The sequence below is a fragment of the Canis lupus genome, chromosome 10, assembly GCF_011100685.1.
Source record: "Canis lupus familiaris isolate Mischka breed German Shepherd chromosome 10, alternate assembly UU_Cfam_GSD_1.0, whole genome shotgun sequence".
NCBI classification, from domain to species: Eukaryota; Metazoa; Chordata; class Mammalia; order Carnivora; family Canidae; genus Canis; species Canis lupus.
The window spans coordinates 35,480,723-35,500,366 of record NC_049231.1 but is presented as its reverse complement, the minus strand read 5'-3'; the positions used below and the strand labels follow the sequence as shown (position 1 = coordinate 35,500,366).

Below are 19,644 nucleotides of genomic sequence, written 5' to 3'. Positions count from 1 at the left end.
AAGAGGTGGTGATCCTGTCTTGATTTTTAAAATGCAAATAGGAACTATCTGAGCAGACAAAGCACAAAGAGAGTTCTAGCAGAGGGACCAGCAAGGACAAAGACATGGCAATGAGAAATACCAGAGTTTCTATTTTAGGTAACTTTATTTATTTTGATGTGACTGAAACAAAAGACATGACAGGAGAAGACCAGGATGTTGGTGACAATTTCTCTGCAGAGGCCAAATTTAATTTTAGGTCTTAAAGCTGGGTAGAATTTAGATGCAGCCGAGCATGAGGTGAGGGTGGAAGCATGGGGAAACCTCTAAGGCTAGTGCACTTGAAAACTGAGATGAAGTCAGGGTGAAAAGACAAAGAAAGGAGAGGATGAGTACCTCTGGCAAAGCTGAGAGGTAAGCAGGGGAAGATCATGGAGGTTCTTTTAGACCATGTCATGCAATTTTGGTTTTTATCCTAAGGGCATTGGGGCACATTAGAGGGTTTTAACTAATAGATATAATTTGATTTTTGTATCTAAAGGATAAATCTAGGCTTCTGTTTATGACCAACCTAAAGTAATGAGGAGATTTATCATCCCACCAGAAACAATTTATAAGAACAAGAGTTTGCAAGGAAACTGTGCAAAGCCAGGGGAACTAGGAGAAAAAGGATCAGTGCTGTCAGTGCCCAGCATTCACAAAGTGCTGGAAATAGTTCCTGTTCCACCAGCCAGATGGAGAAACAGTTCATATGACATTGAGTAGTCTATACAAGGGCCTTGACCCAGCCCCTAGGCTAACTACTGCTCTAGTCCCACCACCTAGTCTTAAAAGCAAACTCAGAAAGATCAAACTGTTTCCAGTTCATTTAACTGTGTTGCAGAATGAGCTCAAGAGTACTTCTAGGACTGCAAAAAATATCCAGCTCTCAATAACATAAAAATAACAATGTCTGATAGCAATAAAAAAATTCCTATGCACAGGAAGGAAAATATGACTCACAATGATTAAATAAATCAGCCAATCAGAACTGACCCATATGTTAGAATTAGCAGATAAAGATAAAAACAGATATTATAATTGCATCTATTATTGTGTGCTTATATATTATAATGGCTCAGAAAATTAAGTAGAAACATGAAAGATATTTTAAAGACCTAAATCAAATTTTTAGAAATAAAAACTACAGTGTGTGAGATCAAGAATACAGTGGGTAGAATTAATGGCAGGTTAGACATTGCCAAAGGAAATATTAGTGAACTTGAAGTTAATAGCAATAGGAATTATGAAAAATGAAACACAAACATAAAAGAGAACTTTTAAAAATGAGCATCAGTGAGCAGTGACAACTTCAAGTGGCCCAATATATGTGTAATTGGAGTCTCCAAAGTAGACAAATGAAAAGTGAGACAAAAATTATTTGAGAAATAATAGACCAAATTGTCCTGAATTTGATGAAAACTAAAATTCACAGATCAAAGACAGCTGGTGAGCCCCAAGCACAAGAAACATGGGGAGAACTACATCAAGGCAAATTATAATCAAATTGTTCAAAATCTGTGATAAAATCTTAAAAAGCAACAAGGGAAAAAATGATACATAAATTTGGAAAAAACAAAGATGACTATATATTTCTTGTTGGGAACACTAAAGTGAGAAAATAGTGAAGCAACTGAAAGAAGTACTGAAAAAGATAAATCTGTCAAGTTAGCATTCTACATCCAGCGAAAGTTTCTTCCAAAATGAAAGCAAAATAATTATTCACACCTAGTAAAGCTAAAATATTTCATTACCAATAGACCCACAATATGAAAAATGTTAAACAAAATTCTTAAGGAAGGTGGAAAATGATATCAGATGGAAATGTGGATCTATAAAAGGGAGTGAAGGACTTAAGAAATATTAACTGTATATATCAATCTATAAGTTTTTTTCTGATTATTTAAATATCTTTAAACTATAACAAACTGTTTAAACAAGAATAAAAACAATGCAGTTTGAAATTTAAAACACACATACCCCAATAATCACAGCAGCAAGATCCACAATAGCCAAATTATGGAAAAAGCCCAGATGTCCAACAATGGATGAATAGATGAATGGTTAAAGGATATCCATATCTATATCTCTATATCACAAAATATTACTCAGCCATCAAAAAGAATGAAATGTTGCCATTTGCAATGACATGGATGGCACCAGAGGGTATTATACTGAGCAAAATAAGTAAGTCAGAGAAAGACAAATACCATATGATTTTACTCATGTGGAATTTAAAAAGCAAAACAGATGAATATAGGGAAATAAAATAAGATGAAATTTGAGAGGGAGGCAAAAGGCAGAAGAAATGCTGAACTCTAGTAAACAAACGAGGGTTATTGGAGGGGATGTGGGTGGGGGGAAGGGGTGACTGGGTGGTGGGCATTAAGGAGGGCACTGGGTGTAATGAGCACTGGGTGTTATATGCAACTGATCAATCACTAAATTCTACCCCGGTAACTAATAATGCAGTTATGTGTTAAACTGAATTTAAATAAATAATTTAAAAACACATGTAAAAGTAAAATGTATAATGGTAAATGTATAGAGGTTGGGAGTGAAGGAACATACTATTATACTATACTATTAGATGTTATTCTACTATTATTAGTATGTTCTTATACTATGTGTGAAGAGTTATGGAGTCGCTTGTAGGTGGACTGTGGTAAATTAAAGACATAAGCAAGCACTAAATATCAAAACAGAGTTACAGCAAATAAATTAACAGAAGAGGTAAAATGGAATCACAAAAACTTCCAATTAATCCAAAAGAAAGGATAAAAAGAGAGGAAAGGAAACAAATAATTCATGAATAAAATAGCAAACATATAGTAAAATGTAGGTTTAAACCTTTTCATAAAAATAAATATAAATGCTCTAAACTTTAAAAAGAATGCAGATTGTCAAGTATTACCTTAAAAAAAAAAGACAAAACCAAGCTATATGCTGTGAACAGGAACCATTTTAATACTTTAAATATAAAAACATGAATAAGTAAAAGAGTAAGAAAATGAAGATATGCAGTTGATTCTCATTATTCACAGTAGCTATGCTGTATAAATTTTCCACAGACACATTAGTGAATACTAAACTATTTCTGCTAAGTGAAATACGTGCATGTGTATATGTATCTCACAGAGATTATAATCTTAAATACTAAAAATAAGTCATTCTGGGAGATTCTATTTATTTTACAAAAGAGAAAATAAGGTTCAGAAGTGACTGCAAGACACCACCCCACTAACAGGTGACAAGCAAGATTCAAGCCTATCCATTGAGTCCCAGAGCTGGAGCGTCTTGCACTGCACTTCCCTGCCCCTCCCATCTCTGTCTCTGGGCATTTCTGTATGAGCTAAAACCAGAAGGCAGAGCATCATCTTGTTGCACCTCATCTGGGAAAATGTTTCAGTGACTTCAATTTTTTGCTAGTATATGCATATCTGTAAATGACTACAAAAGCACCATAGGTATTTTTTAAGATTTTATTTATGTATTCATGAGAGACACAGAGAGAGAGGCAGCGACATAGGCAGAGGGAGAAGAAGCAGGCTCCATGCAAGGAGCCCAATGCGAGACTCGATCCCAGGAATCCAGGATCATGCCCTGAGCCAAAGACAAATGCTCAACCACTGAGCCACCCAGGTGTCCCACACCATAGGTATTGATTTGGAGGTTACAAATCAATTTTAGCTAATAGATGAATTTGCACATACAGAATCTATGGATAATGAGGATCAAATGTATGATGCTAATACTACTAAAAAGAAATCTGAAATGTTATATTAATATCAGAGTAGAATTTAGAACAAAGAATATTTTTACTAAAAGAAAAGGCAATTTCATAATGATGAAGGGGTCAGTACGTGAAGAAGACTAAATATTTATACCCAAATAACAGAACTTCAAGATATATAAGCAATTACTGGTAGAGCTGCAAGGAGAAATAAATAGACTAATTCACAATTACAGTCAAAGATTTAAATACTTCTCTTGATAATTGGCAGAAGAAGTAGACAGAATATTGGTAAGAATATAAAACATTTTAGCAACCTGTAACTATTTTGACTTAATTGACATTTATGAAGCGCTACACCAAGAGCAAAATACACATTCTTTTCGAGTGAACAACATTTTCCAAGATAGACTACATTTTGGGCCATAGTATTTCAATCTCAATAAATTTAAAGGGATTCAAGTATCATAAATCACATTCCCTAACTACAATACCGATGAATTAGAAATTAGTAACACAAAGATACCCCCAAATATCCCCAAATAAATGGCACATACATTTAAAAGTAACCCATGGATGAAAGAAGAAATCAAAAGTGATATTAGGAAGCATTTTGAACTTAATGAAAATGAAGATACAGTATATCAAAATGTGCGGGATGCCTCTTAAGCAGTACTTAAGTGGAAACTTATAGCATTCAAAACCTATGTTAGGAACAAAACAGATATCAAATCAATCACCTCAGTTTTACTTTAAGAAATTAGAACTAAAAGAGCAAAGGAATCATAAAAGAAGCAGAAAAAAATTCAGTGCAGAAATAAATGAAATAGAAGACAGAAAAACAATAGAGAAAATCAATGAAACAAAAATCTAGTTCATTGAAAAGATCAGTAATAAATCAATAAACATCTAGCCAGAGGGATAAAGAATAAGAGAGAATACACAAATCATCAATACTAAGAATAATAGATGTTACAGAATAATTAGGGATTATTATTTTACTTCAGATTTTACAGAATAATAAAGGATTATTTAAAAGATTATGCTAGTAGGGGCACCTGAGTGGCTCAGTCGGTTAAGCCTTCGGTTCAGGTCATGATCTCAGGGTCTTAGGATAGAGCCCCACACTGGGCTCCCTGCTCAGCAGGGAGTCTGCTGCTCTCTCTCCCTCTGCCCCTCCTCCACCCCTGCTCACGCTCTCTGTCTCAAATAAATAAATAAAATCCTTAAAAAAATTTTTATGCCAATAAACTCAACAAATTACACAAAACAGATAAATTTCTTAAAAACAGAAATTGATAAACTTTAGAAACAATAATCTGAATAGGCCTATGTCTATTAGTTAAAGAAATTGAATTAGTTAAAAATTTTCCACAAAGAGATCTCCAAGCCTAAGTGACTTCATCGTTAGATTATACCTAATGGTTAAGGAAAAAAAAATACAATTCTATAGAAACTCTTCCAGAAAATTGAAAAGAAGGGAGAATATTTCCTAACTTTCTGTAAGGCCAACTTTACCCTCATACCCAAACCAGACAAAGACATTGAAAGAAAATTTTAAAAAGACCAATATAACTCATAAACATAGATGTAAAAACTCTATAAAAAATTTAGCAATCGATTATAGCAATAAATAAAAAGGATAATATATGATGACTAAGTAGAATTTCTCCTAGAAATTCAAGATTTGATTTACATTTACCAATCAACATAACTTACTGTATGTAGAAATCAAAGATACGTCATTTGCAAATATCCTCTCCCATTCTGTAGGTTGTCTTTTAGTTTTGTTGACTGTTTCTTTTGCTGTGCAAAAGCTTCTTATCTTTATGAAGTCCCAATAGTTCATTTTTCCTTTTGTTTCTCTTGCCTTCATGGATGTATCTTGCAAGAAGTTACTGTGGCCAAGTTCATAAAGGGTGTTGCCTGTGTTCTCCTCTAGGGTTGTGATGGAATCTTGTCTCACATTTAGATCTTTCATCCATTTTGAGTTTATCTTTGTGTATGGTGAAAGAGAATGGTCCAGTTTCAATCTTTTGCACGTGGCTGTCCAATTTTCCCAGCACCATTTATGGAAGAGACTGACTTTTTTCCAGTGGATAGTCTTTCCTCCTTTGTTGAATATTAGTTGACCATAAAGTTGAGGGTCCACTTCTGGATTCTCTATTCTGTTCCATTGATCTATGTGTCTTGTTTTTGTGCCAGTACCACACTGTCTTGATGACCACATCTTTGTAGTACAACCTGAAATCTGGCATTGTGATGCCCCCAGATATGGTTTTCTTTTTTAAAATTCCCCTGGCTGGGATCCCTGGGTGGCGCAGTGGTTTAGCGCCTGCCTTTGGCCCAGGGCGCGATCCTGGAGACCCGGGATCGAATCCCACGTCAGGCTCCCAGTGCATGGAGCCTGCTTCTCCCTCTGCCTGTGTCTCTGCCTCTCTCTCTCTCTCTGTGTGACTATCATAAATAAATAAAAATTTTTAAAAAAAATTTTTTTAAAAAAAAATAAAATTCCCCTGGCTATTCGGGGTCTTTTCTGATTCCACACAAATCTTAAGATGATTTGTTCCAACTCTCTGAAGAAAGTCCATGGCATTTTGATGGGGAGTGCATTGAATGTGTAAATTGCCCTGGGTAACATTGACATTTTCACAATATTAATTCTTCCAATCCATGAGCAGGGAATATTTTTCCATCTCTTTGTGTCTTCCTCAATTTCTTTCAGAGGTGTTCTGTAGTTTTTAGGGTATAGATCCTTTACCACTTTGGTTAGGTTTATTCCTGGGTATCTTAAAAGAAACAGTCAACAAAACTAAAAGACAACCTACAGAAAGGGAGAGGATATTTGCAAATGACCTATCGGATAAAGGGCTAGTTCCCGAGATCTATAAAGAACTTATTAAACTCAACAGCAAAGAAACAAACAATCCAATCATGAAATGGGCAAAAGACATGAACAGAAATCTCACAGAGGAAGACACAGACATGGCCAACACGCACATGAGAAAATGCTCCGCATCACTTGCCATCAGGGAAATACAAATCAAAATCACAATGAGATCCCACCTCACACCAGTGAGAATGGGGAAAATTAACAAGGCAGGAAACCACAAATGTTGGAGAGGATGCGGAGAAAGGGGAACCCTCTTGCACTGTTGGTGGGAATGTGAACTGGTGCAGCCACTGGAAAACTGTGTGGAGGTTCCTCAAAGAGTTAAAAATAGACCTGCCTTACGACCCAGCAATTGCACTGCTGGGGATTTACCCCAAAGATACAGATGCAATGAAACGCCGGGACACCTGCACCCCGATGTTTCTAGCAGCAATGTCCACAATAGCCAAACTGTGGAAGGAGCCTCAGTGTCCATCGAAAGATGAATGGATAAAGAAGATGTGGTCTATGTATACAATGGAATATTCCTCAGCCATTAGAATCGGCAAATACCCACCATTTGCTTCGACATGGATGGAACTGGAGGGTATTATGCTGAGTGAAATAAGTCAATCGGAGAAGGACAAACATTATATGGTCTCATTCATTTGGGGAATATAAAAAATAGTGAAAGGGAATAAAGGGAAAAGGAGAGAAAATGAGTGGGAAATATCAGGGAGGGAGACAGAACATGAGAGACTCCTAACTCTGGGAAACGAACTAGGAGGGGTGGAAGGGGAGGTGGCCGGGGGGTGGGGGTGACTGGGTGACGGGCACTGAGGGGGGCACTTGATGGGATGTGCACTGGGTGTTATGCTATATGTTGGCAAATTGAACACCAGTAAAAAATAATTAAATAAAAGAAATCAAAGAATAAAAATAATATGACCAGTTCAACAGATATGGAAAAAAATTTTTTTTACAAAATCCAACACACATTCCTGATTAAAAACTGTCAGAAAATGAGAAAATAGAAGTGAGCTGCTCGACCTGATAAAGGGCATCCATGAAAACCACAGCTAACCTCAGACTTAATGGTGAGAGATAGAAAGCTTTTCCCCTGAGGTCAGGATTAAACAAGAATATCCACTCTTGCCGATTCTATTTAATATTGTACTATAAATTCTATCCAGAGCAGTTAGTCAAGAAAAAGATATAAAAAGCATGCAGATTGGAAAGGAGGGAGGAAAATTATATCTATTTGCAGATAACATGGTCTCGAATATAGAAAACCCTGGGCAATCCACACTCACACAGAACTTTCTGTATAGCTAATAAACGAATTCAGCAAGGTTGCAGAATACAAGATTAATATACAAAAATCAGTATATTTTTACATACTAGTGGTGAATAATTGGAAATTGATATTTTAAAAGATAATAACAATTTTAAGAACATGAAAAATAGTTAGGGACACATCTGATAAAAGAAGAATAGTTGTCTGCTGAAAACTACCAAATATTGCTAAGAGAAATTGAATATGACTGAAAAAGCTGAGAAAAAAACACTTTATCTATGAGTGAGAAGATTTACTATTGTTAAGGGATTTATTATCCAAAATTTTGACCTATAGATTCAATGGAATACCAATCACAAATGCACTCAACATCTTTTTTAAGATTTTATGTATTTGAGAGAGGGGGAGAACACAGAGGGAGAGGGAGAGAGAGAGAAGCAGACTCCCTGCAGAGCAAGGAGCCTGGTGTGGGGCTCTATATCCCAGGACCCTGAGATCATGACCTGAGCTGAAGGCAGATGCTTAACCACCTGAGCCATTCAGACGCCCCTCCCCAGTCTACTTTTTTGTAGAAATTAGTAACCTGTTTCTCAAATTCATATAGGCATTCAAAGGACCTAGAATAGCCAAACGACCTTGAAAGGAACAACAAAGTTGGAAGGCTAACACTGATTTCAGGACATAAGGCTACAGTAATAAAGTCAGTGTGGTATTGGTGTAAAGTTAAGCAACTAGATCAGTGGATACTTTTTTCTGAAAACAGAAAAGTGTCCATTAAATTCACTAACAGGTGGAGTCATAATTGATCTTGTTCAGGTAATATTTGATGGAAAGAAAGTGACAAACTATATTTCAGTAGACTGAGAAGTGAATGAAGAACTCCTCGATAGTATGGGACAGTGAGTTCATGTGGGAATCCCCCATTCCCTCTTTTAAACACAAAGAGATTTGTTTGTTTTTAAATTTTTAAAAAGTCAATTCTTTGGATCAAAACAAAATGGGACACACAATAGCTAATGGGGTTGAAGCATTGGCTTACTGGAATGAAAAGCAGGCAGTGTTGGCTGACTTTCAACTCCTGCAGGAGAAAACGGACAAGAAGTCCCTGGTGAGTATCAGGGGACCAGAGCCAAGGGCAATGGTTTGAACAGCTACAGTCCCCCCATGCTTGGGGAATTGTGAGTACTGAGCTGCTCCCTGGGGTATGGGAGAGGATAGAGAGGGCCACCTGGGCATGGAGCTGAGTTTGGCTCTATAACCATCCTGTTATACCTGGTTCTGAGAGAAGGTCCCAGGGGACCATGCAGAAGCAGTGACCAAAGATACAAGAGCAATAGGATAGTCATACTGAAGAGGAGCTTGCATACTGAAATCTCAAAGCACAAGGGGAACACTAATGCATAAAAGATAGCCAATAAACTGAAGAAATGGGAGAGAAGTAAGAGAGAAATCTGGGGCAGCCCCGGTTGCCCAGCGGTTTAGCACCACCTTCAGCCCAGGGTGAGTCCCAGGATGGAGTCCCACGTCGGGCTCCCTACATGGAGCCTGCTTCTCCCTCTGCCTGTGTCTCTGCCTCTCTCTCTCTCTCTGTGGCTCTCATGAATACATAAAATATTTTTTTAAAAAAGAGAAATCTGAAAAAGGCTTTGATATCAGTATATTTAAGATCCTCTAAGGGTGCCTGGCAGGCTCAGTCATTAGAGCATCCCACTCTTAATCCTGGAGCCATGGGTTCAAGCCCCATATTGGGTGTGAGTCTAGCTAAAAGTACAAATAAATAAAAATAAATAAGTAAATAATTCTCTAAAAGGGAAAAGAAAGAATAACACCTACATTCCCCCCCCTAAGAAAAAGAAAAAACAGTGTGTTATGAAAGGGAAAAATTGGATGGATAGTTATGAATCAGAAACTGGTGAATATGAAAACCAACTTGAAATTTTGGAAAGGGAAAAATATATCTATTTAAATACAAAATCTCTATAGGTAACATAGACTATAGCACAGACATAGTTGTAGATGGAAATTAGTAACACTAGAAAGCTGCACAAGGGAATGTATCTGGAACACAGAGCAGAGATGACAACTGTCATGAGGGCAAATACAGATCATGCAAATAATTGAATGAAAAGTAAGAAAGAACAAATATAGGCACTATTTCAAGAATACTAGGTAAAAGGAAAATGGGAAAAAGAGGTACTGGCCAGAAAAAAAAGACTGTTTAAAAATGGGAGCCATAAACTTGCTTAGTAAATTGCAAGAGGAAAGTTAATAGAGAAATTTAATACAGGTGAGAAGGTGATGAGCTAGGGGAAAGGATCAAGATGAGCATGATGGGGCAGACCTGTGGGGACCCTGTATCCTTGAGACCGGAGGGCAGGGTGGGTCTAGATGAGTTGAGAGAGAGGCTGGCCTGGCCTGAAGTTTGGGGAGTTGCCAATGTTCATTTCATCCATGAAGTGGGAAGTGATAAACTTGAGGATAAGAAAAGGATAATGTTGGTGTAAGGTTGGTCATTCATTGGTTCAACTAGTCTTTATAAAGCACCTGTGGGATGACGGAGCAGTGAACTGACTGAGGTCCAGGGGGGTCAGGCACTACAGAGTTGCTGGGCTGTGCCAAAGGTTTACGGAGGAGAAGCAGAGGGGAACAGTATGGAACCGGAACATTTCCTCAGACTGCTGCCTCTGTCACACAGGGGCTTTGGCATTGCTAAGTAGCAGGGTGACTGGAGGGAAGTGGTCTAGGTCAGTCCAAGGTCGGATGGCACAGGGTGGGTAAACCTGAGGATGAATCCTCCTGGGGCTCCGGGGAACCCCATATTGTTCTACCAGCCAGTGTGATGAGTCATGCCCCTCTTTCTCATGGAAGAGTTTTATCTTCTGCAGTGGTTCAATTCTGTAAAATCTGAAAATTCTCTTTTTTCAAAGACTTGTTCATTCATTCAAGAAATTGATCAAGCATCTGCATGCTGGGCCCCAGGGCGACTGTTTGGGGGTAGATTGCTGAACTGCACAGCAAGTGGAGCTCCCTCGTGGGCTCACCTCGAGGTGGGGGGAGGCAGGCTAGGAGCAGCCACACGCTATGAAGGGGGACTCACAGTGTGGAGAGCAGATGGTGCCGTGGGAGGGAAGGGGAGATGACGCGGGCCAGGAGTGGCTGGGCTTGCAGAGCGGCAGCCTGCACTGTTGGGTGGGTGGGCGAGGACAGGCTCTCCGGGAGCTCAGAGTCTGCAGTGACCGTGACCGAAGTGGGCAAAGGGACGCATGGCCCTCTGGGGAAGTGTATTCTGTGCAACAGTCTCTGAGGTGAGAGCGAGCCTGTGTTGGCAGAACAGTGAGGAGGCTGGAGTGGCTGAGGGAGGAACAAGGGAGAGAAGGGGGAGGATGTCAAAGGGATTGCCTGGCAGGCAGGCTGAGAACTCTCTGGAACACTGTCTCCTCTTCTGTACTGGGTTTGGCAGGGCCATGTGGCAGGCATGTGGAAGCCAGCCAGAGGTGGAGGGGAGCAGCGTGGGACTCCGTGGGAGAATGTGGAGCAGCCCCTGCAGGCTCTTGGGCCCAAGTGATTGTTACTCTTGCCTGGTCCAGCTGCCGCACCCCATGCCAGGGCCAGGGGGCTGGGGTGAAGGAGAGTTCAGATAGCTGGGGAGAGGCAGACGAATGGCCCTGGGAGCACTGTCCAAGTCACGGGTTCCCTTGGGCTGATGGAGTGACCCCAGTGGCTTCATTGATCTGCATCATTGCCTAAAACCTGGTCTTTTGAAATGTGAGGCCACATTGAGTGAGGATTCAAACCCGCCCCAAACTCTGAATACTTTTAAAACCATAAATCAGCCCTTATACATCGCACCTCCTAGAAACAGAGGACACGGCCAGAGTCCCTGAGTCCCAGGGAGGCCAGGATCACGTAATTAGATCTCCCCAGCTCTTCCCACGCAGCGCTGTCAGAATCTGAGGCCGGGCCATGTGGGGAGGGGCTCTCGTTTGCCCAGCCAAGTTACTTCACACGCCAGGGAAACGCTGTTAGGATTTATGAGTAGACTATGTATTCAAGGCATATTTGGGGGCTGAGAATATTGTTTTGTTTTCTCACATGTGGTTTCTTCATGTTGCTGAAGCTACAAATGCCATGAGTTCTGGTGGTAGGAAATAAGGGCAGTGTAAAGTGTAATTCTTCTCTGGATGACCGTGCAAAAACGATCTAATCTGAGTTGTGCAATGTGGCATGGGCCACGTGGCATGCAGTGGTGTGGGCTGCCATGACCCATGTCTCCCTTTAGGTCCCCAGCCCAGGTCACCAGTCACATTGCTCTGATGTGGCTCACTCTGAGCCCCTGTAAGTTTCTTCTGTTACGAGTTAGGAGACAGTTCTTCAAAATTACTGACACAAGCTGCAGCAGGATTAATTTTAATGTGGTGCTGGGTTTGGAAGGAACTTTATGTTTTCAAATGGTAGATTTTTACAAACGGTAGGCCTTTAGACCCTACTACCCTTAGGAGGCATTTTTGCTGGCAAGTAGGGGGTGGATACATCATTGTGACATTTCTGTTCCATAAATCCAGACACTGACTTTGGTGTGCGAGCAAGGCAACAGCCACAGGCAGATAGCAGTGAGCATGGTGATGGCCCAAAGCTGCAGCACCTTCCTCCTGTGACTGTCACCCACAAGAGCTGCCGCAGGCACGCAGGCCTAGCTCAGCCAGCTCAAATGCTGAGTGTGGACCAAGGGCCAGTTACAGTTCTGGGGTCTAAAGCAACCAGAATCCAGCTGTTGGCAGTGGTCACCTTGCATGCAGTGGTGTCTAATAGTTCTAGGGGGTGTCCTGGGGCTTCTTCAGGATTCTGTCATGGGCTTTAATTTATGAACATTTTCATTAGGGCGATGTAAAAGAACTTGTGAGTGTGTCTGCTCATCAAAGCAGAGAAAACCAGTTAGAAGGCTTCATGGGAACTGGGGACATGTCCACACTGGCAACAACCTTGGAGAAGAGGTTTCTGCTCCTCCCCAGGGCAGGCTGTTTGTGCTGCAGCAGGGCTTCAGGGAGACGGGATGTGTTCCCCCAGGCACCAGGCCCCATCTCTGTCCCCAAGGAGCAGGGTGGGTGCAGAGGGACCAAGGACAGAGGCTGAGAGCCCAGGAGGATGTATCCAGGGTGGAGTCCGCGATGATGGCACAGCCATGACAAACTAACCTTGCAACCCCACTCTCTCTCCAACCCTGTGCTCCAGCTGCCCACTCCTCAGCCCAGGCCCAAGACCGGCCAACAGCCACCGTGTCGCCCCTGCGCACCCAGAACTCCCCCTCACGCCTGCCCGCTGCCAGCCTCAGACCCCACTCGATGGTGTCCCCGCAGCACCTGCACCAGCCCCCCATGCAGACGATTCTTGGGGCCCAGTGCCCCCGAGCAGCCATCCCACTTACATCCGCAGCATCAGCCGTCACGCCTCCCAATGTCAGTGCAGCCAACCTCAACGGGGAGGCCGGAGGGGGGCCTGGCAGTGGCCTGTCATCGTCCAGCCCCACCAACACCGGATGCAAACCAGATGAGAAAAAAAATGAAAAGGTAAGTGGCACATCCTGGGTGAGCCCTGGCCATGGCCCAGTTGGTTAATGTAAGTCTTTAGCACCAGACACTAGTGACATTTTGTAAAAATAAGGTACCAGGTTCCTGCCCCCCAATGCATCAGGCCTATGACAGAGACCGAGGCCAAACCAGCAAAGCAGCTGTCCTTGCAGTGGAATTCAGGCAGGACTCTGGTTCTGGTGGGGCCGCCGGAGCTTTTATGCAAATCAGAAAAAGAGTATTGCTTTTTGTTAGAACAAGATACTTATTGCCAGGTACCAGGATATTATAATAATAAATATACAAATCTACTTATGTATACTCTGAACAGGATCCCTTCCCTTCAATGTGTCACCCTTGTGCAGCCTGTGACCTGTTCAGCCACACGGGACAGGCCTGTATCCTGCGGAGAAACAAGAGAGGGATGCTGGTCTGATAGCTGGTGTAGACAGCATTTTCTGCTAGTCTTTTAACTGTGAAGGAAGTTGGGCTTATTTCAGAAAAGAAATTGGAGTCCAATGAGCTTGCCTCTGTTGCTACCCAGCTAGAGACTAGATTAGCCAAGATTAGAGTCCAGATTTCTAAATCAGCGCTGCCCAATAAAACTATAATTCAAGCTACATATCTAATTTAAAATCTTCTGGTAGCCACATTTATAATAATTTAAAATAATTTTAAAGATAAAATTAGGGGCACCTGGGTGGATCAGTCGGTTAGGCATCTGCCTTCAGCTCCAGTCGTGATCCCGGGGTCCTGGGATTGAGCTCCACACAGGCTCCCTGCTCAGTGGGGAGATTGCTTCTCCCTCTGCCCCTTCCTCTCCTCCTGTGGTCTCTCTCTCACTCTGTCTCATATAAATAAAATCTTTTTAAAAAGAGAGACAAAATTAAAAGGTGAAATTCATTTTTTTAAAAGATTTTATTTATTTATTCATGAGAGACACAGAGAGAGAGAGAGAGGCAGAGACACAGGCAGAGGGAGAAGCAGGCTCCATGCAGGGAGACTGACGTGGACTCGAACCCAGGTCTCCAGGATCAAGCCCTGGGCTGAAGGTGGCACCAAACTGCTCAGCCACCCCGGCTGCCCTGAAATTCATTTTAATGCTATAATTTATTGAACCCAATATCTAAAAATATTATCATTTCAACATGGGATCTACATAAAAATGTTGATGAGGTGTTTTACCATTTTTCACGTTCAGTCTTTGCAATCCAGGGGGCGTTCTCGAGTGCCCATGGTCCATGGCACTGCCCTTTAGTGTACTGGACAGTGCAGACCCACGTCTTCACCTGGGAACTACTCTCTTCACTGGCCTTGCTGCATGAACGCCCCACACGCATTCCCTCTTGGCTTTACCACCTTCTGTGGGACTTTTAAAACCTTTCTGTATAAAACCAGTCTTCTGACTAGAGCATGCTAGCCAGAATTGGGTTGAGCCCTGCCACGCAGGATGGTGTACTCACCCGTGCCCTGAGGAGAGTGCCCAGTGTCGACTGCCCCATCCACATACCCACCAGCTCACTTCCTATGCTTGGCAGGAGTCCAGGGACCTCTCAGAGCTGTGCACTCCGATTTCCTCAGGGTCCCCGGATCGGTAGTGCTCAGGCCTCATTACCTCCTGTCTCACCTCCTGGTCCTGAGGAATGTTACCCCCACGCTCAGGAGTGTGGAAGGAGCCTCAGGACAACCGTGGCTGCTGTGCCCTCAGCCAGCAGAGCTCAAGTCCGCTTGAGACCAGCATGGTGCCCCGGCACAAAGTGAAATGGTTGCTCTGAGTCTTGTGTCCATGTCTATTTGCAAACCCATTATCTTGGTCTGCTCCCTGTACCTTGCAGCCTGGTTGGGACACGTGGCCGGGTCTCACTGGGAGGCAGACGTGGGGGTGCAAGCCCACCCTCTCACTTGGACACCCTTCTGGGCAGACTACATCATCCTTTAGGCCTTAAAAGGGGGCAAGACTTGGAAAGGAAAGGGCAGTAATAATTTTGGAAACATTTCTAGCTCTTTACCAAAAAATACCCGGACTAGTTTGCAGAACCGATAGGGCGCTTCAGGAGGGCTGGTGACTAGCGTCAGGTTTGTAGGACTCCACAGGGAGAGAGATGTTGCCTACCGTCTTGTCCTCTAAAGCGTGTTGCTAAGGGAAACCAGCGCTGGGCCTTCTCTCCACATTCCCAGCCTGTTGGACACTTAGCAGACATTTTGTTTCCATTTCACGTTCATTCTGTGCTAACGGTTCTCCTACTTCAGCAAGGAAGAGTTGAGTCCAGGGGACACCCAGCAGGTCCCTCTTGATGAAAGGCACCATGGGAGGAAGCTCTGCTCCCAGAAGGAAAGCAGCTAATGTGTCCACTTAGCTCCAGCAGCGCAACGCATGCCCACCCCAGCCTGTACCAGCCATGCTCGGGGCTGGGTGCTCACTGCCCACACGTGGGGGCTGTCCAGGTTGCACTCCCAGATAGTGAGCGAAATGGACTTTGTGGGATTGGGTGAACATATGTTCATAGGTACAGCAGCAGTCATATCAAACCCCAGCTGACAAATCCTGTGTATCAGCCTTCTAAGTGTTATGTGTGGTTTTCATTTCTCACCTCTCAAACAAAGCAAAAGCAAAAAAAAAAAAAAAACAACAACAACAACAAAACAAAACAAAAAAACCACCTCCTGTTACTGGTTTTCCCTTTTGTATTCCCAGTAAAACATCCACAGTTGCCATTTCTACCACAAGAGCCAAGACAGTAGCTGCTTACGGGAACAGCTCACCTGCGTGCACCAGGCTGGGGGCCTCGATGCCCTTATCCTGAACCCCTTGTCCCCTCGCCCATTTCTCCAGGTTGTTTCTGTTAGTGAAGTTTCCTCTGAAAAAGGTGGAGCTCCCAGCCCTGCGGTCAGTCCTTGGAGACCCAAACCACAGTGCCTGTGTGTTTTTACAGTGCCGAGCTCTTCTGAAATTCAATCCAGGCCCTTCCAAGAGAGATCGTCAGGACTCCTGGCACCTGAGGTAGCAGCAGGACTGATTCTCTCCTAGGAGCAGGGGAGATTTATTCCCATGTGTCCCTACACATGGCATAGGAAGAGGCCCCCAAACCTGGCTCGTCTGTGTGGGTTGCTGTGGAGGTCCCCAGGAGGCTGGCACTCTGCTAGTGCTACCCTGGGGGATTGGGCCTCTCAGCCCTGCTGCACCCACACCTTGCACATAGGCCCTGCTTGGCCAACTTTGGGATTGAGGCCTCCGGAGAGACTCAAGTGCTGACAGGGTGGGGACCCTTTCCATAGATGGGTCCAGAGCTCCTCTCTGGGCCCAGGGCTTCTGCCAGTGTGTAGCCTCCAGCCTCTCTCCCAGATGCCTTTCCTGCCCATCTTCCTGGTCATGTGGCTTCCTACAGGGCTTTCCCTGTGGCCCGGCTGCCAGCACACAGCAGCTCCATCCTCCTGGAGAACTGCCCATTTCTGCCAGCAGTGCCCAGTCCAGAGGTGTACCCTTGTGCCTCGGCCCTGAAGCCTATAGTGACAAAGACTGGAGTGCTTCCTGGCACCAGTGCAAGGGCAGGGAGTTAAACAGAGGATGGGCCTACTCCAGGCTGAGTGGATCCCTTCGATTCAGGGAAGAAGGTACAGCCAGTAGGCATCATTGGAGGTCTTCCGATCCAAGGATTTGAGTCTAATTTTTCTGATAAAGGGACTGGATACAACTCTTGGGGTCATCTTTTAGGGCAGATCACAGAGTGGAATGAAAATCTTGGAAGAAATTTAAGCTGATCTGTAGTCTCTAAGTTAACCTTTTTGCACTTAAAAAAAAAATTTGTGCTTGAAACAACCATCAAATACTACCTGTCATGTCCATGCATGACTTTTCTGTGTCTGAGGCCTCATGAACATTCAGGACGAGGTGATGCAGATCTGTACCCCTCGGGTCAACTCCAGGGGAAAGTCATCAGAGAGAGAGCTCTTTGCCCCTTGGACAGAGGCCACAGTCATTGGCCAGCAGCAGTGACACACTGAGTAAGGAAGGAAAAGACCATGGCCCTCCAGAAGCCAGGAAGCTTCCCCAACTGTGCTCCTTCCCTCCTCTGAATTCTGAGCCGCTCACTGTCTTGCTTCTTCCTGCTCAGGTCCCTGTGTCCAGTTCGTGACAGCCCCTCTGATGGTGCCTTACTTCTTTTAATGCTGTCCTTGGTATCGGCATAGCCTTTCCTGTGATCATGGCTATAGCAGGATCTTTCAAACCACGGGTTCGGAAGTGACCCTCTCATGAGTCACCAAACCAATTCAGGGGATTTGAACCAATATTTTTTAAAATAGAATAAAATGCACAGAATAAAATAGAATAGACTAGATCAGCATGATCACATATAGGAGGGGTCAGTATATTTGGGAGAAATGGTGGTAGTGGTTGTGCTGAGTCCTCGATACAAGACTCATTTCCATAAAGTCTCAGAGCCCTGATCAGCAGACCCTGAAGAGTGCCTTGCTTCTATCTGGTGATATTTGTGGACTAAAGGGAGTTGGGAAAACTGTTGTCAATGAGTTCTCATTCCCATGACTTATGAGAAATTCTTTACTTTATAGGCCAAAAGAAAGTTAACTTTTTGTATATGGATGAAATAGTGTCAGTTCCACAGAGTAATAGAATATTGGATCTGGAAGGAACCTGTGAAGATCTTTTCATTAAACTCCTCTTTTTTGATGATGCTCCTGAGACTCAGAGATGTTGAGAGGTTTGCCAGGGGTCACACAGCATCAGCAGTGAGGCCAGCCCAAGGACTCTGGCTTCCCAACCCCTTTGTTGGCACTGCTTGGCTCTGACGTGCTGACTTGTGGTGGCCTCTTCCAGTCTACATGAGGCTGAGGCCTCAGGTGGTTTTGGCTTGTCCAGATGTCTTGCAGTGAGAGGTCAGGGATAACTGTGGCAGGAGGCCTTGGGTGTGCCTAGGAGAGGGGACTGTGACCGAGGCGGGGGGTCTGCCTTCTGGTTCCACACTGGGCCCCCTGCAGCCAGAGCCCAGGCAGTGAACCATTTGGTCGAATCCACATGGATGGCATGACCTTTGTATGTGAGGCCTTGGGGAGCTGGTGTGAGGGGAGCGGCACTCCTCACAAAATGGTTAAGAACAGCAACAGCCAGGCCTGGCCTATAGCAGGGACAGCATGGGAAGCATGTTTGCAGATGAACTTTGAACTTGTTATTATCTACATTCCACCCGTTGAAGAGCATAACAGGCATACACTACATAGGGTTACCATGATATTTTCAGTGAAAACCCAGGCCTATGCAATATAAAGAAATCTTGAGGGTGAACTCTTTAGAACAGCCAGGAAGTTTTTTCTAAATTGAAAAGTCACTGGTTTATGAATCATTTTCTTTCCAGTTGGGCTCTCTGCAGTAAGCAAGCCTTTATGTGTGCTGTTTCTAGATGGCAGACTGGAAGGGGCTACTGTGAGCTCTGTGATCAACATCTCACTCAGCTGCTGCAGTGTGTTTCCAATTTTGAGACCAGCAGACACCGTCCTGTGGTCATACACCAGCTATATGAGCCCCGCCACCCAAACCAGTGCTGTGGAGGTGTCCTGCTGTGTCCATGACATTAATCAGAAGTAGGGATGGGCTGGGGCTTGGGAGTCTGGTGGTCAGTTGGTCACTGTGGGCTGAGGAAGCCCACTTCTTTCTGGGAAACACCCGTGCTGGGCAGCTCTAATCACCCTTGGCACTGGCGTTGGCTCTCTGGTTGGGCAGCGGGTCCCTTTCGGACTGCCCTGGGCCACCTGGAGCCCCAACGACTTCAGACCTCCTCCTCTACATCCCTGTGCTTGGGCTGCCTTCTGTGGGATGAGAAAAGCTGGCATTTAGCTTATGAGTAATTTCTAGGCTGAAAATGAACCCATCCTTAAAGCACGACCAAATCCCAGCTGTCAAAACAAAGCCATTCTGAAGTTTTGTAGGCAACTTATTTTTGGAAGGGAGCAGGCTGCTGGAGTGTCACTTTCCTGATGACAAGGGCAGAACCACTTCCTCATGCCCGTCAAAACTCAGACCCACAGGCAGGACAGGACGGTGACCCCACCCCATCTGTGGGGAGCTTGGAGGCAGCTTGAGACCTTCTTCAGGGTTTGGCTTTCTCCCAGGAAGGCACCGCTGGGCCAGGCCATCCCCCCAGCTCTC

The 19,644-nt window shown here is 43.8% G+C and overlaps 1 protein-coding gene across 1 annotated transcript in view; it reads left to right on the top strand.

Annotated features, from left to right (window-relative positions):
• The window catches only part of SH3RF3 (SH3 domain containing ring finger 3), a 353,908-nt gene that overhangs the window by 282,788 nt on the left and 51,476 nt on the right, over positions 1-19,644 (top strand). The window contains exon 9 of the mRNA XM_038550834.1: positions 13,150-13,484. Coding sequence (XP_038406762.1) covers positions 13,150-13,484 — 335 coding nt within the window. The remainder of the gene's footprint in view (positions 1-13,149; positions 13,485-19,644) is intronic.